A 26,899-nucleotide genomic window follows, 5' to 3' on the forward strand; every position below is an offset into this window, starting at 1 on the left:
CCTCAGCTCTTCAGCTCAAGGCTAGCGCTCTACCACTTGAGCCACAGCGCCACTTCTGGCTTTTTTTCTTTTTGCTTATGTGGTGCTGGGGAATTGAACCCAGGGCCTCATGCATGCAAGGCAAGCACTCTACCACTGAGCCACCTTCCCAGCCCCCGGTATGGTTAAGTTTAAATTAAATGTCCTGCTGTTGTTCATCTTATCATTTGTGTCTCTTGGTCCTTTGTAATCTTTGTTTCCTTTTTTTCCTCTTTTTACAGCATCCTTTCAGATGAACTTGATTTTTTGTCATTACATTCTGTCTTGTTTATTGTGTTGTTCTCTCCTAATAGTAATTTGATGGAGTCTCTGTACAGCCACCTCCTAGCCACAGGCAAACTGCCTACAGGAAGCACCAACAATGCTTATCTTTAAAAAAAAAAGTTGTAGGAATTCCATTTGCTTTTAATGTAAAACATTATGAAGGTCTAATTTGTGGCAAGAGCTACAAAGAGGTGGTGTAGGTGGTGCTGGTGGTGGCTTTTGTGGTGGTAGTGGTGGTGAAGGTGACCATCACTGTTACTTAGCTTTATCCGTTCCTGGTACTTTTCCTCATTCCTGCTGGGATTCTACTTGATGATGCAGGTACCTGCTGCCTCTCTGCCTTCCTTGTTCTCCCTTACTTCACCAGGAGGGGAGGAGAAGCATCCCAGGGACTCTCTTGTCTCACTTTTAACTTCTCCTACAAGAAATTCTCTAACAAGGAAGAATAAATACAAGAGATCTGTTGTACAATGCGACGACTGTGGTTGCTAGCCATGTGTCGCATGCTTGAAAAGCAGTAAGAGTAGATTTTATGTGTTCTCACCATTAAGAAATGAATCATGTGTACAGTCATAATCTGTTAATTAGTTCAAGTTAGCCATTCTACAGTGCATAGGTATTTCAAATCATGCTGCTGTGCATCATATCATAAATACATACAGTTGGTGGTGGTGGTGGTGGTAGTGGTGGTCATGGTGGATGCATCGTGGATGCTGTCTCTGAGCTCTTTTGTTGAAGGCTAGTGCTCTACACCTTGGAGCCACAGCTCCACTTCTAGTTTTCTGGTAGATAATTCGCTAATCGTGCCTGGGCTGGCTTTGAACCATGATCTCCACATCTCAGCCTCCTGAGTAGCTAGGATTACAAGAATGGCCACCAACACTCAGCTAATACATACCATTTTGTTAGAATAAAAGATAGAAATCATAAAGTCATAAAAAAGAACTGATATACCAAGGACCTAAGAAAAGCAAACACAACACCTCTTCCTCAAGACTGGACTTACTCTCTACCAAGAGCACAGTAGCCCCAGTGCTAGCAACTGCTGGCTTAAGGATCTCAGATAAAATGTTGATCTATGTCTGCATTCTGTGCCCCCTCATTCAACCTGCAACCCATGAGGTGTTGAGGGGCACTTGTCATCCCACAGAAAGCCTAAAATATATGGTCTGGGCACATGTCTAGGCAGGATACAAGAACCTATTTCAAAAACAAGTATTAAAAAAAAGAAAAAGAAAAAATCTGAAGGTGTGGCTCAGCAGTAAAGTGTCTGTGTAGCAAGCATGAGGGTCTGAATTCAAACCCCAATATTGCACCAAAAAAATCTTTATGAGTAAATGCTAATCACACTATAAACAAATCCAGGGATAAGTATAATGTATAGCTCATAAATGGAGCCATTGCCATGAATGCTGTGCTACCAGATAGTCCTAGGACAAAGGGCTCTGAGGCTAGTGGTTGTCTAAGAGTCACCAGCTTTTTTGTCCTTGGCTAGTTCAGATGCCCTCAGTAAATGGCAAGAATGCCCGTATCCCATTGGCATGGGGTTTTATAAATGCTAAAGGGACATTGGAACCATGTTATAAAACATGATACAGAGCTCCACAAACCATACGTGAGCACTTCATTTTATTTCCCAACACATGTGCATCGCGATCAAGAATCCGACGATAACTGCGTTGCAAAAGTGTTAATTCTATACTCTTTCTAGCAGAACTACTATTTCTGCTATTATTAAGAGGGATGAGATGAGCAGGGTGGCTCTAGCCTGCAGTCCTAACTACTTGGGGGACACAGAGATGGGGGATTATGGTTCTAGATCAGCCCAAGCATAAAAGTTCCTGAGACTCCATCTCGACCAATATATCTGGGAACAGCAGCATGCATATGTTAGCCCAGCCACAGAGGAGCAGAGCAAAACAAGAGAATTATGGCTTAGGCTGGCCCTGGCATAAAAGTGAAAAACCTACCTTGAATATAGCCAGTGCAAAAAAAGGGACTGGAAGCGTGGCTCAAGTGTAGAGCACCTTCCTTGCAAGCATGAGGCTTGGACTTGAATCCCTGTATATTTTTAAGAGTGATGAGCTTGACAGAAATGATGCCTGACACTTACCAAACCTTGACTGTGTGCCAGTTGCCTGTGCTCCACACTACACATCATTTCTTTAAATTTTTTAAATTTTTAAATTTTTAATTGTTATTATAAGGTGCTATACAGAGCAATTACAGTTGCTTAAGTCTGGTCATGAGTACATTTCTCTTTAGACCTTGTCGCTCCTCTTGCTTTCTCTCAGCAGACATCATTTCTCAATGTCTTTACAACCTTATAAGGTTAAAAAACAAACATGTTATTAACCATTTTATAGCTACCATTTTATAGCTATAATCCTACGTATTTGGGAGAGTGAGGATCTGAGGCACAGGGCAGCTAAGCCAAAAAAGAGTTCATGGCAGGGTCGGAAGGCCAACCGAGTATTTCTCATCACTGAGGGGTGATGACGTGGGACACGTGGCTCCTGACTGCCCCACAATGCTGATGTGCTCATGGGTCAGTCCAGATTTCCACATCTCCAGACAAACTGAAGGCAGCATTAAGGCCTTGATGCTTGCACAGATCATGGTGTGTTGCCTGGGGTCTTAGGAGCAGAGTCTCCCTTGTGTCTGCAGTCTCAGATCACGAATCTGCTCCAGACACTAAAACTTGAGGGAACACTGAGGCACTGGGGCCAGGCAGACACACATAGGGCATTACAGCCCTTGCTTCTTCATTTTGACACCTTCTGGCCTGGGCCACCTTCCCAATACATTCTGAAGAAAGCCTGAGGGAATGCCCCACCCTCTTGGAAGCCAAGTGATTTCCAAAGGAGAATTGTTGTTTGCTTGGATCCTTTTCCTGCCTCTCCCCACCCCCTCCACCAGCTTTCCCTTTCAAAAGCCTTTAAGCAGAAATCCTCTCTGTTGAATTAGAACAGCAATTCATTTTTTAAATTTGTTTTAAGTTAAATGTATGCTTACCACATGCATAAAAGCATTAAAAAATGTATGTATTTATGGGGTACCTGTGATGTTCCCATGTATGCATGCATTGGAATTTTTTTGCTTTTTACTGTAGGGAAGTTTGTGGGGTGTGTGTGTGTGTGTGTGTGTGTGTGTGTAGGGAAGTTTGTGGTGTGTGTGTGTGTGTGTGTGTAGGGAAGTTTGTGGTGTGTGTGTGTGTTGGTACTGGAGCTTGAACTCAGGGCCTGAGTGTGTGTGTGTGTGTGTGTGTGTGTGTGTGTGTTGGTACTGGAGCTTGAACTCAGGGCCTGAGTGTTATCCCTTACCTTTTCCACTCGAGACTGACACTTTACCACCTGAGCCACAGCTCCATTTCTGGCTCTTCAGTAGTCAATTGGTGAAAAAGAGTCTCACAGATTTTCTTGCTTTGGCTGGCTTCAAAGATCCTTAGATCTTTAGATCTAAGATCTCAGCCTATTTACTGAGTAGCTAGGCTTACCAACATGAATCACTGGTACCCAGCTAAATGGTATCATGTTTAAATCAGGGTGAAGGTATCTCCAGAACTGATCATTTCTTTATGATAAACACATCCAAATTATTTTCCCCTAACTTTTTGAAGGGATTGTTTTTCATAGTGGTCCTCGTTTGCAATAGCACACTGGAGCTTCCTCCTCCTGATGAGTTTAGTTACAAACCCTATATTAGTTTTTCAATAAAGAAATCTTTCCTGGATCTAGGATGGAGAAGGAAGAGCGTATGTGATGGAGAGGCTGCTTCAGGGTGAATCAGATCTGACTTTAAATGCTGATCATAGCTCTTAGCCGTTGTAAAGCCCAAGAAAGTGACTTGAACTTCTTATGCACCTGGAAAATAGGAATATGCTATTATTATCATCATCATTATTATGTATTAGTAAGACATTATTGTTATTATTATTATTATGAGGGACTTATTAGCCTCATTGTACATATAGAAGAGAAAACTAAGACAGAGATTAAGTGTAAACATTTACCAAAACTCACACATTTCCCCAAACTCAAGCTCTTAATATCTCCCAATGAGTATAATAAATTCATATTCTGTGCCCCGATACCGAAAAAGTTAACAATTCAGTGTTAATTTCATTCTATGGCTTCTGTGAAGTCCTTTTTCTACTTTTGTTCTTGTCAGTTAAACAGATTAAACAGAACTAGAACAGAAAGATTATGTATGCTTAATGATTATATGTCAAAACTCTTCCTCTCTTTAGCCGAGGCCAGCCAGCTTTGTGTATCTATTTCTGTCTTGAAGCTGAAGAACACATAGCTGGCCCTGTTGGCCTCAGTTTATATCCACAGGGCATATAAACGTTTTAGACTACTTCGAATGTCCACTGCCTCAACTTTGCTTCAGCCTCATCAGCTTTTGATCAGATGACTGCTAGCATCATCCCTTCCTTGATATACTTTTATCTTACCTCTTTCCCCTACACTGTGTTCTCTACCTAGCAGCCAGTGCAAGCATCTTAAGTAGAAATGTAATTGCATCTTTCTCTCAGTCTCTCAATGTCTCTCTCCTTCCTTCCCTCTCTTTCCTGTACACACACACACACACACACACACACACACACACACACTTTTGTTCTTCCATCCTTTCATAGAATGGGTATTTTGACTTAACCTTTCAGAAAATCTGTCTAGATGCTATATAACAATGCCTGCTCTTCCCAATCCTCAGTTTTAGAACTCCCAGGTCTTTGCTGTGTTCATGAGTTCATGGGCCTCCTGACCTCTTTGTGTTGTTCATGGTGAAGTGTGGTAACAGTGCCAGTGGCTCACGCCTATAATCCTAGCTACTCAGGAGGCTGAGATCTGAGGATCACAGTTCAAAGACAGCCCGGGCAGGAAAGTCCATGAGACTCTTATCTCAAATAAACCACTAGAAAACTGGAAGTGGCGCTGTGGCTCAAGCGGTAGAGCGCTCGCCTTGAGCTGAAGAGCATAGGGACAGTGTCCAAGCACAGAGTTCAAGCCCCATGACTGACCAAAAAAAAAAATCAAATATTAACACAGCTCTGATCTCTCTCTTTTCCCCAGGTACTTGTGGGCCATCGGTAAGAACGTCTGGAAGAGATGGAAGAAGCGGTTTTTTGTGTTGGTGCAGGTAACTCTTCAAATCTATATCACTCTTAAGACCCAGAAGCATTAATACTGGGATTGGATGAACATTTTTTTCATCCGTTGTGAGGCCTGAACTCAGGGCCTGGGCACTCACTGTCCCTGAGCTCTTTTGTTCAAAGCTAGCACTCTATCACTTTGAGCCACAGCCATACTTCCAATGTTTGAGTGGATAATTGGAGATAAGAGTCTCAAAAATCAGCCTAGGCTGATTTTTGAATGTAATCCTTAGATCTCAGCCTCCTGAGTAACTAGGATTATAGGCGTGAGCCTCCAGCCCCCAGCAAACAATACTTTTTAATTGATATAGTCTACAAGCTCAATGAATTTACCTTACTTATATAATATATATATATATGTGTGTGTGTGTGTGTGTGTGTGTATATATATATATATATATATATGTGTGTGTGTGTGTGTGTGTGTGTGTGTGTGAGTACAGATGTCATATCCATGAGATCACCCAGAGGGCTCCCTCTTGCTCTTTTTTCTATTTTGATGTCAATTTAATATTAAACACTACTGCATACTTGTTTTGTTTTTTAGCAATCCAGTCAAAAGTAATTTTGTTCTTTGGTAGCTTATAAAAACAAAACCAACACGGAGTTGTATTTTTAAATATAATTTTATTGTTATTATTCAAGTGTACAGAGGGGTTATCTTTCATAATATTTTTTTAAATTCTCACAATATGTTAGTGTGTAAGGCAGAGGAGAGTATGTGCCCTACCCCTGCCCAGGTCTCTGCCAGAGATAGAGAACCCAAAAGGGAGCAAGCTAGTTGTCTGATTAGAGCAGCAGGAACATTAACATTATATTAATGTGCTATAACCAAAAGCACCAGGAATGAGAAATGTTCATATTTAGTTTGGTAGAGGGTGGGGTTTTTGTATCTGTTTTATTGTTTAATACATCTGACTTTTAATTAAGTGTGGGGAGCATTTCACTCTCTTGATACTTGAGGGTTCTAAACATCTCAAACAACTTTACAGATAGAATGTTTTTTAAAAACCAAAGCTAACCCAACACTTCCTATTGTTCAATAGCTTCTTCATCCATGCAACTTCTTGTAGACATTGTTGCACCTTTGCACATGTGATGAACTTCAAGACTTCTTCAGTTTGGGCCATTATTAATAATGCTGAAAAAAACAACATCTGCATAGACATTATTAACAATGTTTTATAATATATTCGAATCATATATATGTTCTCTTGAGTATTTTGTTTTGCCAGTACAGTGGACACTCTTCATTAGCTTTTTTCTCAAGACTGCACCTTACCATTTGAGTCACAGATGAACTTCTGATTTCTAGGAGTCAGCTCAAGCTGACTTCAAACCAGAATCCTCAGATTTCAGTATCCTGAGTAGCTAGGATCATAGGCCTGCCTGCCAGTGTCTGGCATTTTGAGTCTGTATAAGAAGGTTTCCTCTAGAAATAGTAATACTTGTCCTCAAAAGGTCTCCCTTCTTTAAAAAAAAAAAAGTGTTTGTTTGTCGTTGCTCCTGCTGTTGTTTGGTTGGTTTTTACATCAGGATTTTTCAGTTTGCAAAGGAATTTCTCTTTGCCTCTTTCTAATATTTAGGCTCCAACAGAGCATTTATACCATAAATCAAGTTGCAGAATTTTGATTCATGCTGTACTCTGAAAGATGCCACAAAGCAAGCCAATGTGTAGTTGAGTGATGAGTGATGCTTACTGGGTTACTTGGCTAGTATTTAGAGCATCACCAGCTCTGAAGTCTCACTAGAACGCAGCTCCTTCTCAGATCTAAATGACACTTTTAATACTTATATTCCCATAATTCATCTACCACACCCCCCCACATACCCAATCTATGTTTTTCTTTGTCACAGAGCTACTAAAACTGAGGCTTCCTTCTAGTGCTACTCCTTGGGAGAGCAAAATGATGGGTTAGAAAGGGACTTCTGGCTGCCCAGGACATCCCTCAAAAAGGTGTTGAACCAAAGTAGTAATTTTCATGTTCAAGGATGAGGGTTGAAATTATAGACATGACCAGAGCACGCTCTACTTGCCAATTGTGAAGGAAATGAAGCAGTTGCAGGAGGTGGGAAGGAGGATTCTGTCTCTGAATACTCTGTGCATGTTAATGCCCTCTGAGATAATTGATGCTTAATGCACTCTAATGTACCATGAGACCATGTTCTCCTGGTATAGGACTCGTCCATTTGTATTGGATACTGGTTAATAGGCAGATCCCATGGTACCTTCAAGAAGACTCTGACATAGGAGGTCTGAGTTGGAGGCCAGCCATCTTTAGTTTTGATAAAACACTCCAGAAAATACTGATGCAGGTGGTTGAAACACCCTTGAAAAAAACACTGCGCTGAAGCTCACCACCCTGCTTGAAAGGAGTGGATTCATTCTTTCCACACTGCACTTTTCCATTGTCTATGTTGTGCATGGAATCGAGTGTCTCAGCAGATGATTCCATGAAAGTGGCAGGACATAGTCTCTCTCCAGCCGGAGTCTTAGCAGTTCCAGTGTAGTCTTCGTGGACTTAACTGCAGACCTGAACCCAGAAATAAAAGGGGAGTGAAGCCTTAACACGCTGAGCTAAGAAATTGCAGGGGATTTATTCTAAATCTGCAAGGACCACACATGCTGATTACTACTGTTAGTGACTCTGACATCAGGAGCTCATTGATGACGATGAGAATGCCAAGTCCACAGAGTCAGAACTCCCTACCCTGCGTGGAGAAGCGGAGAAACAAAAGCCAGCCAGCGGTTACCATTCCAGGACACAAAGTGTCTCCTCTATTATCGTTTTTATTTTAAAAAATTTCTTCTATGCTGAATAATTTTCTTGTTATAAAATCAAATGTTAATTGATCCTCCAAGCACTACTGGAACATTTGTCCTCATTTTAGCACTGTCAAATTGTATTTCTGGTTTCTTCTAATAATGCCAATAGTGATTTCTATTTTTATGGTCCCTTGAAGTTTACTAGTTGTCCATAAAGCTGTTCCTCACAAGTTTTTTGTACTATATAGAGTGAGGGACAAGCCTTTGCCTGATTACCCATAAGTTGAAATGGAGGCCAAAAGTAGTTAAGTGGCCTACTCAAAGGTAATGGTTGTAGACAGCCAACTGTGGAACCTAGCCCAGGTCTTCTGTGAGAGAGTGCCCCAAGACAATATACATATAGACTACTTTAGATCACATTTACTTTAAGAGGTAAGGAATTCATTTACTATGGATTGCAGAAAATAATGTGGTCCCTAATACATATCTTCTGTTTCTGATTTGCTACAATCATTGTACTAATCTCTACTTCATTTTTTAGGCATGATACTAAATCTGGATGAGATAAAAGTATGATTGGAATGCTTTGGGATATGGCAGTGTTTAATATTATATTGAGGGTATAATATTAAAATAAGTTAAACCACAGAAATGAATTGAAAGACATGCAAGTAGTTGAATGATTCCTAAGTGTGAATGAATGCTTGTTTTCCCCACTCAAATCCACAATTGCTGTATAGGGCACTTAGTTTGTATTCTGGTTGTGAGGGTCAAAAACCAACCCAAATTACTTTTATGGATTTAGTTTGTTTGTTTGTTTGTTTTTCCATGCTAGGGATCATATCCAGGGTCTAGAGCAGTTAAGGTGTTGTTCTAAGCCTTACCCTTAGCCCTCTGCCCTGAGATTCCTATTCAGTTGGTCTGACTTACAGAATCTACATTTTTGGGGCTAAGGACAATGGCTCAAGTGCACAAGGTCCTGAGTTCAAAATTCAGTACCACCAAAAATTGCAACCTTGTAACTTAAATACACATACTCTGATGCAAATGGAAACTTAAGATCCACTTATTTAGAAACCTCTCTCTACTTTAAAGAAGAGAGATAAGCCAAAGTATATCTGGTATATTAGAGGTGCAGCCACTTTCAAAAGAAAACCTTAGTGGCTTCCCTCAGAAATCCCAACAGCCAAGCCATGGTTCCAGGATGAGACAGATGTAGCTAAAGATCCCAGTGATGTCAAGTGTGCAGTTCTTTAAGTCTGCCCTCCTAAGGATGTGGTCAGGGGTCTGCTCCTCATCCTATTGTTCTGGCCCAGCGTCTTGGACTTCTGACACGAATTCTAAGCTGCCAAATGCCTAGAACACTGTTCACTGTTTCCATGACTCCATCAAAATATAACTTAAGACTAGGGATGTGGCTCCTTGGTATAGCATGCATGAGACCTATCTTTTCTCCCCAGCCCCACCAAAGCAAAAAAGTACAGTTTAATGATATTTCTACCATAACAGAAAAATATAGCTTTCACCTAGTGAAAGCATCAAAAACTTTCCAAGTCTTTGTTATCCCTCCATCCTTCAAACACATTAAAATACTCCTGAGGGACCAATTCCCATTTCTTTACCAATGCAAACCACCACCCTTTGCAGATCCTGACTTCATTGGTATAACCAGAAGAGGGCAGCAACAGACAGCACTATAAGAAGAAAGCCACTAAAACCAGAAAGAAAGCAAAAGGCCCAAACAGTGTAGTCATAGTAAATGCATGAATCTCGAAATAATACCCTTAAATGCATGAATCTCGAAATAATACCCTTTAATGCATGAATCTCGAAATAATACCCTTTTGGTTTCTGATCTCAAGTGAGTTGCAACACCTCTCTGTTTGGCTCATTGCATTAACACACTATTTTATCTATCTCTCTGTTGCCAGATGAAATATCAGGTATAAGTCACCACAGAAGTGTTTTAGTGTCTATACTCACTGTGATTGGCCAGTTGCAGTGGACATAGGAAAAATCCATTTTCCCATAGAACCAATCATAAGCCAAGTTCTATCCTTGGAGTGATACGTGCATTTTGGAGAGGAACTTATTTTTATCGTATTATGCATGCTTACCTCTCTAGAACAAATCAAACTGAATTAGTGAGTGCCCATTGTGTGAGGTCTTGTTCATGGAGGTGTGAATAGAACCAAGACTAATGAAGCCTAAGGCCTCCTATAAAAGCATTGGTGATTGAGAAGGCAAATACACCTAGTGAGTTGTGCACTATTAGAATATTAGTGAGTGTGCCCTATGAAAGTAGGAAAGTGGGAGGGGTTGGGCTGGGAGGGGTGGGGAGAATGATTAAAGGGGGGAAACCAATCAAGATACATTACACTTACAAACTGACATGTTGAATAGTAACCCCTTTGTACCACTTCTTAAAGATAATAAAAATATAATTAAAAATAAAGCACTTTAGGAATGGGAAGGTGGCTCAGTGGTAGAGCACTTGCCTTGCATGCCTGAGGCCCTGGGTTCGATTCCTCAGCACCACATAAGCAAAAAGAAAAAAGCCGGAAGTGGCGCTGTGGGTCAAGTGGTAGAGCGCTAGCCTTGAGCTGAAGAGCTGAGGGACAGTGCCCAGGCCCAGAGTTCAGGCCCCACGACCGGACCCAAATAAATAAATAAAGCACTTTAGTGACAAATGCAAGGAAACTGCCTACATACATGCATCTGTTGGGTGTTTTCCCTGTTAGTATCCTACACTATGTATAAAGCTCAATAATAGCCCAAGAACTGTAAGGTACAGGTCAAATACATAGGACAAGTAACAGGGTGGAACCCCAGGCCTGCTCGGCCCTTACTTGCCCTCAGCCTTCCCCTTTTAAGAGTTGATATTGGCCATTCTGATTCTTACAGAGAATTCATTCATGTTCCCATCTGAAACTCTTTGTGTGTGAATGTACATCACTCCTAGAGCTTGAAATCAGGACCTAGGTACTATCTCTGAGATTTTTCCTCAAAGCTAGTGCTCTACCACCTAAGCCACAGCTCCACTGTAATTGGAGATGAGTCTCCCATGCTTTCCTGCATGGTGGCTTTGAACCTCGATCCCCAGATCTCAGCCTCCTAAGTAGCTAGGATTACAGGTGTGAGCCACCAGCTTCCAGCTGAAACTCCTATTATGTTTCCCTTTTGGTGTTTGTAATACTATGAGGCAGATCAGATGCTCATGATTCTGAAAATCATAATCAATCTAGCCAAACCCAAGTAGGGTGGTAAAATTTCCAGCAGCATCCAACAGATGGCAGCAACAGACAAAGCAAGTCACGCGAGCATTTTTCTCCCCCTTTAACACCTTTCTCTGGAGTCTTCAGGACTGGGACAGAACAGAAGATACTCCTGGGACTTCAGAGGACCCATATCTTTACTGCCATTAAAACACACAGACACAGACACAAGCCAAATCAAATGATCCCCAGCTGGGATCAAAGCTTGCTTAGAAGATGTCTCTTCTAATAAAAAAAGGAACTAAGGGGTGAGGGACGTGGCAGTCCTTCGCCAAGACATTTGACAGCCGTGGATGGTAAATGTGCCCGTGAGCCTGGCCTGGAGCATGGGGACGGCTTGCTTTCCCATGGGTTCCTTGCAGACAGGCCAGATGTAGAAATGCAAAGTATCTGCGCAGGGTGGGCATGCACCGTGACAGGGTCCTGAAGGCCAGCCTGCAGCCTGGAGCGCCACCCTGCACTGGCATGGATCCCCCATGTCAGAGGGGGGAGGGCTGCCACTTTGGGACCCCGTGACAGAGGCTGGAGATTGCTCCGTTGTGACTGGCACCTCGCGATTGAGTATTCATTGCTTGTGACAGCATGTCATCCCTGCACTTGTCTGGGATGAAGGGAAGACTTCAACCCAAAGCACTCCTCCGTGAGGGCTGAGGAGCAGCCACAAGATGTGGGGCTTGATGCTGAAGAGAGGCAGACAACAAATAAAAATTATATTTCACGAGGTAGAAAGAAATGAGCATCTGCTCTCCAAATTCTCACCAAAAGGTCTGTGTTGGATGGACAGGCGTGGCAGCTGCAGCCATGGCCATGATCATATTTGGTAGACCTTATCAAATTGCTGCCATTCCGCCGGATTTGCCTCACCAAAAAAAGGGACAATTGTGTATTGATTCTACCAGTCTTTTTTTTTTTTAAAGCAGAATCTTTATGATCAAACAGCAGTGTCAGGAGACCCTAAAGCACTGGTCAGTCATAGGGCCTGAACTCTCAGCCTGGCCTCTGTCCCTCAGCTCTTCAGCTCAAGGCTAGCGCTCTACCACTTGAGCCACAGCACCATTTCTGGCTAAATCCAACCCAGACCCTCAGGCATGCAAGGCAAGCACTCTACCACTGAGCCACCTTCTCAGCCCCCTCTCCCAGTCTTAATATTACAAGGAGCCAGGTGTAGTGGCATATCCCTGAAATTTCAGCAACTCTGAAGGCTGAGGCAGGAGGGCCTTAATTTCAAGGTCAGCCTGAGCTCCATAGCAAGACCCTATCTAAAGAAAGGAAGGAAGGGGCTAGGTGTCAGAGGCTCATGCCTGTAATCCTAACTGCTCAGGATGCTGGAGATCTGAGGGTCATGGTTCAAAGCTAGCCCAGGCAGGAATGTCTGTGAGTCTCTTATCTCCAGTTAACCACCAAAATGCTGGAAGTAGAGCTGTGGCTCAAGTGGTAGAGTGCTAGCCTTGAGCACAAAAGCTCAGGGACAGTGCTTAGGCCCCAAGTTTAAGTCCCAGGAATGGCACCAGAGAGTGAGAGAGAGAGAGAGGAGAAAAGGAATGAGGAAGGGAAGAAAAAGGGGAAGAGAAGGAAGGAGGAAGGCAGGCAGTAATGATGGTAGCTGGCCTTTATCAAACACTTAAGGGCTAGGCACAGATTATAAATGCATTTTGTGACCTCATTCTTCCCCCATGATCAGGCATTGAAGTAGGTTGTCTGCGGCTGTTGTAGACAGAGGATTAGAGAGGTTAAGTCATTTGCACCAAGTTATATAACCAGGACATGGCAAAACTCAGTTTTTACCTTACCACTAAGTGTAGGATCTGAGGCGAAGGGACATGGCTAAATGGAAAATGAGCTCAAGAGGAACAGCCTTGTGATCTGTGTTTCTTTCCTGCAGGTCAGTCAGTACACATTTGCTATGTGCAGTTACCGTGAGAAGAAAGCGGAGCCTCAGGAACTCCTACAACTGGATGGCTACACTGTGGACTACACGGACCCCCAGCCAGGTACCCATCCTGCCTCAGGAAGAAATCAATGTTCAACTCACATTTGCTGGTTACTTGCTGCATACTAGACACAAGCCAGTTTACTGTGGTCTTCCAAGTGTCCATGTACCATGTTCCTGATCACAGGGAATTTCCATCCTGGATGATCAAGTGCCATCCCAGCGTGGGGCTTTGGTCTTATACCAGAGAATTCATGATTGAAAACATGCAATTTTCTCTCTGTGTGTGAGTGCATGTGTACGTGTGTGTATGTGTGTGTGTATGTGTGTGTGTGTGTGTGTGTATGCAGGTATTGGGGCTTGAACTCAAGGCCTCATGCTTTTGCTTGGCTATTTCTCTCTAGGCCACACCTCCACTAACAGCATTTTGCTGGTTAATTGGAGGTAAGTGTCTTTTGGATATCGACCCCAGTTGGCTTCAAACCTGGGTCCTCAGATCTTAACCTTATGAGTAGCTAGAATTACAGGTGTGAACCCCCAGCACCCAACTGCAATTTTCTTTTAAATACCTATAACCATGAATGACATATTCAGCCACATAATGCTAACAAATATTCCTGAAAAAGAAGATAGACATGTATACTAAGGACTACTTTGTATATTTTATGAGTATATTTTATGCATGTGTGTGCATGTGCTCATACATGTTTGTCGTTTTTCACCAGTGATGTGTAAACTTACCAAATACTCTGTGTGTGTGTGTGTGTGTGTGCACATGTGCGTGTGCGTGCATGCATGCAGTGATACTGGGATTTGAACTCAGGAGCCTGGACACTGTCAGTGAGATTTTGTGCTCAAGGCTAATGTTCTACCACTTTGAGCCCCAGTGCCATCTCTGGATTTTTGGTAGTTAATTTTAGGAGATAAGAGTCTCATGGTCTTTCCTGCCCAGGCTGGCTTTGAACTGTCATCCTCAGATCTCAGCCTCCTGAATAGCTAGGATTACAGGAATGAGCCACCAACACCCAACCAAAGACTAAGACTTGATGACCAAGGAACATGGAATATATATATATATATATATACATATATATATATATCTATAAATTCAGGCTAGCATTCAAGTTAACTGATGGAACTTGATAAGAGAATCCACACTAGATGGGTTTTTTTCCTCCCAAGAAAACACCCATCTTCAAGCACAGACACCGAAGCTCCCAAGACTTAATGTAACTAAGAAAACCATATAACTGATAGAATTTCTTGTAAGTTCTACATTGCATAAGTTCTACATCCTGCCCCCTCACACTTCTCCCCCAACCCATTTTATCTTTTTTTTCACCAGAAAAAAAAATGAATAGAAATCAGCCTCAAAGAACCTTCATCATGGGGAGGGGTGCGAAATCATTTCAGCATATTAATGAACAACAAGCACCAACAGCCCTCTCCCGGAGAAGTTTATTTTTATGCCAAATCTGTACAAGGGAAGCATTTCCAACCATACTGCATTATTTGGCCCAAAACCTTTTTTTCTACTCCCATATTGCTCTTCCACATGCAACAAAATACACAGAAAAGAAAAACAGAGTTTGAGAGGAGATGGAGTTTTAACCTGAAAAGGTATGATAGGAAAGGCCTTGGGCCAAGCCCACTGAGGGAAATTAATGCTACCAAGATGCCCTTTCTGAGGGACTTGGACCCACCCAACCTCTTCTGACTTTCCTCTATGCGTGATATAAAAAGTGTGCCTGGAAGTCTTTTACAATGCAGTGAACCTAGAGTTTGAATGAGCAGTTTCATGTACTGTCTTGTTAAAAAAAAAAAAAAAAAAGGAACTGGGATCGGTAGACTCTTAACCAGGACATTCTGTGATGGTCTGGGTTTTCTTGAGTTACTGGGTTTGTTCAAAGATTCAAATTCAGTCTTTCCTAAGACTTGTGGCTCAGAAGTGGGTGGGGCAAGGGGGGTGCCGAAAGAAAATCCATACTCCTTTCCCCCTACCTGGTTAAATTAAATCCTCACCTCAGTCTTACAGAGTGAACAGTTTAGAGCATCATCCTGTTTGTAAAGAAGGTACAGATTTCTAGAGATCAAAGGTTGCTTGTGGGTGGAGCTAGACTTGGAAGTCTAACCCATGTGTTAGCCTTTAGTACTTGCTATATAAGAGGTTGTAGTGAAGCTATAGTGTTTGTCATCTATAAACAATTCTCTTGCTGTGGTTGGAGAACAGAAGGGAGAAAGCTCTTCTGTCTCCATACACAAGGAAGAACTGTGCACTATTTTAAAGCTCCTATCTCAAAAAAATCCTATAAAATATAATTTATATTCATTTATAGTAAATGGAAATGGAAAATAAATTGCTTTTATTCTTGAGGTTAATAAGCAGTAGCTCTTCTCTGTCTTCTTTAGGCTAAGTCCTATTTATTTTCCAAGGGATTTTTTTTATTGTGAAAATACCATACAGAGGGGTTATAATTACATGGGCAAGGTAATGAGTACATTTCTTATCCAGCATTGTTGCCTCCTCCTTTGTTTCCCCAAGGGATTTTTTAAAATAAAAAATATTTAAATATGTCAAGTTCTCATGAGAAAACTCTAACTTAAAATGTTATAGTCTCGTGCCTATTATCCTAGCTCCTCAGGAGGCTGAAATTGCAGAATCCTGGATTGAGGGTAGCCTAGGCAAAAAAAAAAAAAAAAATAGCTCATAAGACCTCATCTCACTCAATAAAAAGCTAGGTACGGTGGTGTATACCTATTGTCCAAGCCATGACAAGAATCATAAAATAGAAGGATTCTCATCCAGGCTGAGTAAAAAGGGACACTCTAGCTCAAAAGTAAACAAAACAAAAGGACTGCAGACATTGTTCAAGTGGCAGAATATCTGCCTAGCAAGAAGAAATTCCTGAGTTCAAACCCTAGTGTTGCCCCCAGAAAGATACATATCTATATCTATATATCTCTCTCTCTATACACATACAAATATACACAAGTATATGTACATAGAAAGATATGTGTATGAATCTGTGTGTATGTGTATATATCTATATACACACATTTTTGCTACTGTAAATGGAACCCAAGGCCTTGTCCATGCTAGACAAGCAGTCTACCACTGAACTGTTGCCCTGGACTGTAAATGGAACCCAAGGCCTTGTCCATGCTCGACAAGCAGTCTACCACTGAACTGTTGCCCTGGACTTTTCAGAATTTCTTAATGCATGCCTATTAAAAAGTGTGTGTTCCTAAGCTCTACCTCTAAACTAGGAACAAGAAAGAGCAAAGGCAGACTCTTCATGTAAAGTAAGCATTGGAGGGAATTCTTTTGTATAAGACAATTTACCAGCTTTTTCCCATAAGATCTATTCCTCAGGAGCAGTGTACATTTTAGCAGATTCCACTAGAGATTCCAGGAGTCTCCTTAGCTGCTCCTAGAGGGTGAGCGTGCAATTGTCTTCTCTCCTGCTCTTGCCTTCCTCCATGTTGTTCATGGAACCAACTGGCAGAAGCGTTTGTAGGCTTGGTGCTCACATAACCTGTTCTGTACTGTAGGGAAAGATGTGAATGCATATCGCCATCTTAGGACCAGCCTGAGATCCAGATGGTCACCCAGACACAAAATTTTATGCTAAACAAAGTCTTACCTGTTGAAGGTCCTTGAAATGTTAGTTTGGGGAGTTGATAAATAACTATGAGTAAGTTTTACTAATCTTCTAAAGCTAAAATTGAAAACGTTTCACTTTACTTTCCCATGGGTATAGTTCAAAGAGCACTCAGTCACTCAGTTCCTGGCAGTTTGGCCTCAAATAAAAGAAGGTACTTCCAAAATTCCATGACACGGTGTCTTGAGCTACTAAATCAATCTGAAACAATGCACATGGATGGCCCTCTTGTAGTGTATAACAGACTGTGCCTCTCCTGCATGCTGAATTGATATGGTCAGAGCAGTGGAGACATCTTCATATCACCAGAAATTTCTTCCCAATGCCAATGTCAGACAGGTTACTGACTGACAAACTGTGAAGATGTTGATCACTCATTCATTTACCCAATGAATGGGGCAGAGGTACTCCCTCATAATTGTAGAAATGCTTAGTACAGACGCAAACCTTTCATTGTGGCTAGGGAGGACCTACTACCCGACAATATAGGTTCCAGGAATAAGTTGATGGATACAGTATAACTCAGGCCTAAGCCCAAAGCAATGCTTCCACCTGAGTCTATAGCCTATTCACTCAGCAAATATTTGTTGATCACCTACTATGTACCATGCACAATTCTAGGCACTAAGTATATGACAGTGGATAAGACAGAAATTTACTGTCCTTATGATGCAAAGTATATAGGTAGGTAGAAAATAGTAAGAGCAACAGAGGAAAGTTAAGCAAGGTAAGAAAGGTAGACCGTGAGGGGATACAAGTCATAAAAGTCCTCAGTGGACTTCTCTTTGTGTCAAAGACATGCTGGAGGTGAAGATGTGAATCAAACAGATGCCTTAGGGAAAGAACAATGTCAGTATAGTACAGAGACTAACAAGGGGGAGGTCTATCAGGATCAACAGAGCTGCCCAAGGAGTAGCAAGAAGCCAGTGAGTACATATGTGCACAAAAGGGGGGAGAGAGAGACAGAGAGAGAGAGAGAAAGAGACAGAGAGAGAGGGAGGGGAAGAAACATGGGGTGCAGGCTTTTCAGGAGCTAAACTTTTTGTCTAAGTGGAACCACTGTGAGCCAAGGAGCAGGATGACCTGACTCATACTAAACCAATAAGTCTAGACTACAGACAGTGAGGGTGGAGATAGACAGGTCAGATAGGGGGCTACTAAAATAACCCGTGTGAGGGGTGTTCATAGAGAGAGTCTAGTGGCAGCACTGGAGGTGGGGACATTGGTCCCCTTCTGGTATAGGCCTGCAGGTAGAACTGTCAGAATTTCACTAGCATTTGGAGAAATAGAAAAATGAAAATTAGGCCTAAGTTGTGGCATTCCTCATCGAGAGAGATACCTGCAGCATGACTGAGCTGGAGAAGGGATTTAAGGGAAAGAGTAGGAGATCCCAACTTGCGTATGACACGCTTATACAGAAAGCTATTAGCAACACAGGCTTGGAGTTCAAGGGAGAGGGCCGAGGTACAGGTAGCATGTGCATCCTGCTGACTAAAGCAAATGAAGTTAGGACTCTGACCATTGGATTCACCAAGGCAGATGCCATTGGAGACGATGACGAGGTCAGTTAACAGCAGCCTGGTTGGAGGGGCTTTAAGAGAGACTAAGAGGAGACCCTTGCTACTCAGACCAGCGCCATGTACATTATTAGCAAGCTTGTTTGACATACTGCATCGGAAGCTGCAGTTCAGCAGTATGCCCAGGGATTCACATGTGAACTGACTTTAAGAGGTCTTAGTACAGATGTGTCGTTTGTTATAAAGAAAAGAACTTTACTTATGGCTTTTTAGTAGTTAATTGGCAGTATGAGTCTCATGGACTTTCCAGCCCAGGCTGGCAGGAAATCACAATCCTCAGATCTCAGCCTCCTAAATAGCTAGGATTGTAGGTGTGAGCTATCACCATCCAGCTGGATAACTTGGTTTGAAATAGGAGGGAAGAAATAGTGTGTTTATAGGCAGATGTGTCAGGCAGCCTGCTAGATAATGCTGTCACCATCCAAACAAAGAAAGAGATAGGAGCCAGGCTCAAAATTGTCTCTAAGCAGCCTGGTCCCACTCAGTGGCCAAGTAGTTCTCAGAAACCCCATCATGGAGTCAAATACATTACACCTTCCTTCTTCTGGCCCAAGAAAAAAAGCTGCAGAAAATGCTTTCTGCGGGCTGAGCATGTCACCGCTCAGCTTAGAAATTATTCTCTCTTTCTCTTCAAGGTTTGGAGGGTGGCAGGGCCTTCTTCAATGCAGTCAAAGAGGGAGACACGGTGATATTCGCAAGTGATGATGAACAAGATCGCATCTTGTGGGTCCAAGCTATGTACCGGGCCACTGGGCAGTCACACAAACCCGTGCCACCGACCCAGGTCCAGAAGCTCAATGCCAAGGGAGGGAATGTGCCTCAGCTGGATGCCCCCATCTCACAATTTTGTAAGTAAATATGCCATTTCTTAAAGAAACAGTTCTATAGAGTAAACCTTCCACAGTTGAATGAAAAGAAAAAAACTAGTTGCTGTGATATAGCATTTATAAAAATCATGTTTGTTGAAAGCATGCAGTCTATTCAGGGCAAGAGTTGGGGCGGTGATTTTAAAGTGCAATACTTGACCTTGTCTATCAAGGACTGAAAAAAAAAGGAAAGTATCTTTGATGCATATTTTTACCCCTTTTTTGGTAAGTGTTTGGAATTCAGAGCCCAACATGTATTTTTGAGACCTTCAAATATAGTAGGTTGATGTATGTTGTTGCTTCACGTCTTCCTATTAAAAGTGATTTTAAAATGGAATTGATTTGAAATAAACTTAAATCTGCAATTTAGAACCATTTAAAAATAAATGATGACATTATCACATGCAGTGAAGAAAAAAAACCCATGATACCTAGATTCCCATTCTGAACTGAAATATCAGATACCCAAAAATGAATGCATCTTCTTACACAGCCTTATCCCAGTTGCCACTTCTCCTTCTCTTCTTACCTCTGCTTCTGACCAGTTTCTTGCCCCCTTTCCCATGTCTTCTTCCTAGGAAGACTTTTCTCTCCCAGAACTTCTGATGCACAGGGTAAGGTGAAAGCTTGTCTATGTTTGAAGACATTTATTGAAGCAAAATGAGAACGTAAAGCATGAAACAACGCAATTTGTTTCTGTTGCACATGTTTACATTAAAGAAAGACCTTTGCCTTACCCCGTATATCATGTCTCCTTGGAATATTGGTTTTGTTCTGTTTCATTTTGTTTTAGCAATGATGACTGACTTTAGTATGGAACTCACTAACCCTCCCTCACTGGGTACCTGTGTAGAGATGAGATGTCCTAATGAGGAAGACTCACAAAACCCCTGTTCCTGAGACATCTTCCCCTTAGGACAAGTCAGGATTGCAAAAGAGTCAACCAATAAATCGGATACTCTCAGCTTTTAACAAATACCATGGTGGATGTCATGTCATGATGACTAACTGAGGAAAGAAAACACTAGGCAAACAGAAGTAGCTTCTCTGTGTAATGGCCAACGATCTGTCCAACAAGAAGAGTTTGTTCTGAAACCTTGTAAAGCCCTTGCCAATCAGGAAACACAGCTCTTTTGGGGGTGACAAACCCACAAGTTCCTATTCAGTGCCTGTAGTTTCTTGAGGAAGATTCCTTAGAAGAATTTACAAATAACTACATACTTTCAGTAGCTTCCTATGTAGAAAATCACTGAAGTGGGAGTTGGGTAGAAAAGAACAGGACTCCTACCCAGGTCCCACCTTCTTCTTGCTCTCTCTCATGTCTTCTGGAACCTGGGCTTATTTGAGAATGAAGAGAGGAGGAGTCATTCATTGAAGGAAACATCCCTGACAGTTGATTAATTTTTCTTAACAAAAGACAACAGTGGGACCCATTCTTTCCTCTCACCCTGCCTGGTAACTTCCTTGTTAATATATCTGGAAATGATGCCACCCATCATACCCACCTGAAAAGGTATTTTCCCAGTGTGAGAAAAATGTCCTAAGTATAATTGCTATCCAAATCAACCTCATAAAACATATACCGCAGGTGATATTTGGAAAATCCCGCTCTTATTTCCAAACAATCTCCAGTTCTTGCATTCAGTGTCTCTGTCCTGTCACTTGCCCAACTTAACAAACTGATTTGGCCATACTTTTTTCTTCCTTGCGTAAGGAAAGATATTTAAGAGTAAAGTTAAATGGAGAAGAGCCTGGAACTGCCAGTGGTATAGCACTTCTTTAAGCCCTGAGTTTAATCCACAGCATTCCCTCCCAACCCCCTTCCCCCTTTTTTTAAAGAAGACCCATGGTGGCAGCTGTTAACTAGAGGGCCGCTCATTGTGGAATTGCAGCAAGGCTCTTGATGGAGATTTCCCTCTGTTGGTAGGACACATTTAGTTAGGAAGCTAAAATGCTAATATAGGCATCAGCAGAAAGATTCAACTGAATACATGCTGCTTGATTCCTGCCAAAACCCTGTTTGAAACAGAGAACTTTTATAAAACAGGGCATCCAGAAAAAAATCCTAAAAGGTAGAATTTTAGGTAGTAAAGAATATCACATCTGCCAGGTGCCAGTGGCTCATACACATAATCTTAGGTACTCAGGAGGCTGAGATCTAAAGATTGCAGTTTGAAGCTAGCCCTGGCAGGAAACTTCAGCTTATTCCTTTATCTCCAATTAACTACTCCCTTCCCCCACTGAAAGACAGAATTGCATGGAGTTCAAGTGGTACAGAGCTAACTTGGAAAAAAAAAAACTCAGGGACAGTCACCCAGGCTCTGAGTTCAAGGAAAATATCACCCCTGAGAATGTAGCAGGTGGGTTTAGAGATGAATGAGGAGATGAGTTAATGCATGTCTATGGGATTTTATCAGGACCGGGGCTGGGGAAGAAGGGGGAGGTAGAGCCATCTTCTCTCCTCTCTCAGGACTCCTTAAACAGCGCTCAGTAATGGAGATTCTCCCAGGGAGCATGAAGAAAGCCTACCTGCTTCTGTAAGAACAAGGCTACCACATTGAGCCAGGCTGACTGTTGGCTAGAAGAGGCTCTATTTACATAGACAGAAAAAATGTGAACAGCACCACTGGCTTGGATAGGCCCAGTCTCGCCAGTTGTACATAGCAGTCCTGTAATAAATAGCCATTCTTGTCTTAGACTGAACTCACTGGTATGGATCTCAGTAGTCCTACCATTCCTTAATTGTCCCTCACAGAGATCCTCCCCACTGCTTCAAATTTCATTGCTAACATAGGCCCTTAATAAAGGTTGCACAACCAAAGTACCAGCCAGGGTGGCTTCTGAATCCATAATTTAAAAACCAGCATAGGAAATCAGAGTTTAACGACCCTCACCTTCTGTTCATGAGCACATACAAGAGAAAGATCAAAAGAGACCAGGAATTTTACATTCCATGGTGTCAGTGCAGAGTTATACATAAAAACATACATACATACATGCATGTACATGCACACACACACACACACACACACAAATGGGTGGGTGTGGTGAGGTGAGGGTAGGTCTTGGGTTTTATTGGATCTGCTTACAGAATGGCAGTCCCTCACTATTTCTTCACAGCTGCTTTTATTTGTTAAAATCAAGTCATCACTGTTAAAAAGAAAGCTTTCCATATAGAAAAGTCTGAGACTTCCCTAATTTTAGCACTGAAATTCTGTGTCCCAGGAGAACTAGCACTCAAGAAAAAAATGGAAAAAAAAATCATAACATCATTCCAAATAGAAAATTGTGGTCCCTCACTTACATTTGGTTGGTTGGTCTTTAGTCATATCACAAAAATTAACTCAATGACAGATTTATTAGCTAACAACAACAAAAAAAAGTTCTTAAAAGAAATAATCAAGTATTGCATTTTAAAAAAGGTTTCCTTGACTTCTAAAAGGTAAGGGTCATTGTTAAATACTTAACTGCATACATCTCATAAGTCCTGTATTTGAATATTTGTTCACAGTACTTGCCATACGCGGGTTATGATTAAGGACTTTTCAGTAACTTATGTTGGTAATTGTTTGGTTAGTATTTACACAGCAAAGGGAAGCCACATAGAAATGTTTTGGGGGAGAGAAAAATAAACACTCCAGTCTTGTCATGTCCCTGTCTGTTCCAGGAAAACTTGAGAATGGAACATTTTATAGCATGGGAAATGGAAGTAATTGTGAGTGCATTGGGGTCTTTCTAAATTCAGTTTTTAACAGATTTTGGTGCAGTTCATATTTTTCTTTTTCCTTTCTTTTTTTTTTTACAATTTTAAAAGCTCAATTTCAAACTGAAAAGACATGTCTTAAGAAAGAGTGGAGTGAACTGTTTATATAGAATTATAAAAACTGAAGAAAAAATAGATCCTGCTATTCATTAGTTTGTGTGTAACTCTACAAAGATTTGGGGAGGGCTCCATCAACCTTAAAAACTTTTCTGTTCTTTTGTGGTTTCTTTTGTGTGTGTTGATTTAATTTTTTTCCTTTTTAGTTAAAATTTAAACAAGTTGAAGTTACTACCTAGTTACACTTTTTAAAAAAAATACTGGTAATTATGTAGCTTCTTATGTGGTTCCTATGCAGTTGAAGGTTGTCACAATTTGGTATGTCAAGTGATGTCTCACTTAGAAAACAACGTATCCCTATCTGTTGTGTTTAGTGGGACAATAACATTCAATACCTCAATTCTCATGTGGAATGGGGTGGGGAAAAGAGGGTATTTTAATCTTTGACATTTGGCTGATGATTTGATATATTATTTGCAGTGAGACATTTTAATGTGTGTTTTCTCTGTCAGTAACTGACTACACACTATAGATCCCCAAAGCTGGAAGTTTCTGGGGGCTGTACCATATTTACTTTCACTTGAACAGTTGTCAGCCTTTAGGGGGATTTTGATTACTGTTATTGGTTTGGGGGGGGGAGGTTGATTTTTTTTTCTGTTGTTGTTGTTGTTTTTGTTTTGTTTTAAGTTTTCTTGTTCAATCTTTGCTCGAACCCAAGAACTTTAGCTGCTAGGTTAGAACTCCTGTCTGCTTTCCTGAGCCTTGTTGCTAGTCTTTATGTTATTCTGGTTTGTTCCTTCTTACCCTGCTAACTTCTAGCTGGACTGAAGGGTAAGTGCTCCTCTATAGCTAGCACAGCTCAGATAATCAGACTAGATTATCTGACACCTGCAATGTGCTTCCCTCCCCCGCCCTCCTCTTAAATCTTCCTCATGTCTAGACTTTGTAGTAAAACTTTTTTTCATGTTAATTTTCTTGACCTTAGGTTTGAAATGTAAGCTTCCATACTGAAACTAGGATGCATGTGATGTGTGCATAATTGCCTCCTCTCCTTGGCTTTCATATTGGCATCAAATGATCCTCTGAGTAAAGCCAACCATGAATATCTCCTAACTTATTTTTCATTCCAAGAGTATTAATGAACATCACAATGAATGGCAAACAGTGCCAATTGTTTCATGGAATTCACAGCTACCTGACTGCTTTAATGCCTGAAAACAGATCATTTTGCACCATGGTACAATGTGTTGTTGTTGTTGTTCTTGCTTTGGCTTCAGCATTCCAAAGATTAGAATGGTCAAGGTACCAATGATGTGTCAACCATGAATACACTGACAAACAGAAAAAATACAGTGGGAAACCCAAAAATGTTAAGTGAGCACGACTTAAAGAAAAAGCAAAATACAATAAAGTAAATGTACTGTTAGAAGAACTAAAGAACTCATTCAATCTGGCTTAAGGGTATGTTGTCTAGTAAGACCCTTATAGAGGATTAATTTGGCAAGGAGAGCTGCAATACATAGAGCTACAATACCAAAAGAACAAATCAAGGACATGACATGATTGAATCCCAGGACCTTATTTTCAAATACTGTGCTTCTACAGTCTCAGAATACTAAGGAGGCTTTTGACCTCTGCTCTCAAATGTCATTCTGCTATGTCCCAAGAACAATGACAACAATAACTTTTTTCCACGTAATTTGTATTTGCATTAATTTTTAAAAATAAACATAGGAGCATAAAGAGCTACTTTCAAATCTTTAGTTAAATCTTTCTCTTTACTATTTATTAATATAAGAAATTAGAGAAGTCCTTTATTCATAGAGGAAATAAAAGCTGTCCACCAAAAATGTGTTGAAAGAAGACTTGACATTAGGAACTAGAATATCCAGTCAAGAGAGCAGGCAAATATGTATTTGAGTATCCTGAATGCTAATTTAGAAGAAGTAGGTCATATCATTCCTTCTAACCATTTAATAATAGTTCTTCTAATATTCTTTCTTTTAATTTGCTTTTCCTCCCTTCTTTTTTTTTTCTTTTGCATAAATGTACCCCTGGCTAGCAGACAGACTTTTTTTTCACCACTCTAAGCAGATACTTAAGTTTTTACTTTTCTTTGAATGTCTGATGAAGCATTTTTCAAAGCTTACCATAGACTGTGAACTTAGTGGGAATTTAGGATTTGGCTATACTATTTTTTTTTCAAGAATGAAAGGATGGATGAGTAGATGACTGAATGAATTCTGTTCTGAGCGAATTTGCACAGCGCATTGCTATTCTAGTAGATTTTCAAATAGTTGTTTGCCTTAATTCCTTTCTATACTTTTATCTCATGAGATTTTTTTTTGCTCTATCTTCTTGTATTGTCAACTTGCAGTTGCTATATTCAGCAATGCTATATCAAATAATTAATGCAATATCAACTTAATTTGCATGGCCCAAAACTGCACTACAAATCACATGACTTTTTAAAAGGCTAGAGTTCTATAATCAAGTCCAAAATTTTCCAAATAACATGCTGTGATCTAAATAGAACATATTAAGTAAAGATTCACTGCATTGTTAACTACTTGAGAAACACAATATAATATTTGCTAATGACTTGAGTATTTTCATGCCATATAGTCATTTCCAGCAAGATACTTTATTAGTCAAATATTTTTTAAATATCTTTACTCATAGGGAATACAAAATTAATTAATTGCAAACGTAATAATGATATCAAGGAAAATTATAAATCACTTATTTATTTGGGTTCAGATCAGTGAAGAAAATACCTGTTGCAATTTTTACCAAAAGCAACTGTCCGTCTTACAAAGAATTAGAGAAATCAGTCTTGAAATAAACATCACATTTATCCCCTTGAGTCTATTGCCAAGGTAGTTTTAAATTCCAAGATTTCTGAAAAATACAGTGTGGCCCCTATAGCTTCCAACAACGCTATCCTCACCAAGCCATCCATGCTAGGTTGGTTTAACAGAAATACCATATGGGAGTGAAATAATTCTCAGTTAAGTGGTCCATTCTGTGCCTCCGGGAAGCAGGCATAGGAGGGCCAATCTTTTGCTTGCTGTGCAGGGCTCAGGCAGGGCACAGCATCCATCCCCTGGTTACTTGACAATGCCAAGAAAAACTCTTGTAGAAAAATCTGTAAACAGCCAGCTGCCATCAATCATTGTCATTTCTTTATTTCATGTCTTCTGATGAGGCTGACTACTGTCATTGTTCGTTATTGTCCAAACCATACATTCACTCTTACACTGTCAAGCAGATATGACAAGCACACATTTTCCGTATAAGAAAGATACAAAGTCACCTTTTAATTTGCACTTCGGGTTCACAGATGACTTTAGAGTTACAGTAGCTATTCTCTTGCCTTGAGCATCCATCAAGAGTAACAACAGCCCTAACTCTGCTCCAAGTTTCAATAATAAAACAGCTACCTCTGAGCTTATTATTATAGAAGGGACACATAAGAGATAAGAGCCTCTTTCAAACAACATAGTCATAATGATGCTCAACAGCACAATTTCATGTTCCCTAA

At 40.9% G+C, this 26,899-nt stretch overlaps 1 protein-coding gene across 7 annotated transcripts in view; it reads left to right on the forward strand.

Moving 5' to 3' along the window:
• Positions 1-26,899, forward strand: part of Cadps (Ca++-dependent secretion activator) — a 451,304-nt gene that overhangs the window by 281,097 nt on the left and 143,308 nt on the right. For 6 of the 7 annotated variants that reach the window (XM_013010381.1, XM_013010385.1, XM_013010383.1 and 3 more), the window contains exons 9-11: positions 5,379-5,445; positions 13,383-13,491; positions 19,305-19,517. In XM_013010381.1, the coding sequence (XP_012865835.1) occupies positions 5,379-5,445; positions 13,383-13,491; positions 19,305-19,517 (389 nt within the window). Of the gene's footprint in view, positions 1-5,378; positions 5,446-13,382; positions 13,492-19,304; positions 19,518-24,174; positions 24,187-26,899 lie in introns of all 7 variants that reach the window. The other variant, XM_013010380.1, reaches the window with a different exon arrangement.

This window comes from Dipodomys ordii, unplaced genomic scaffold, assembly GCF_000151885.1.
Source record: "Dipodomys ordii isolate 6190 unplaced genomic scaffold, Dord_2.0 Scaffold12, whole genome shotgun sequence".
NCBI classification, from domain to species: domain Eukaryota; kingdom Metazoa; phylum Chordata; class Mammalia; order Rodentia; family Heteromyidae; genus Dipodomys; species Dipodomys ordii.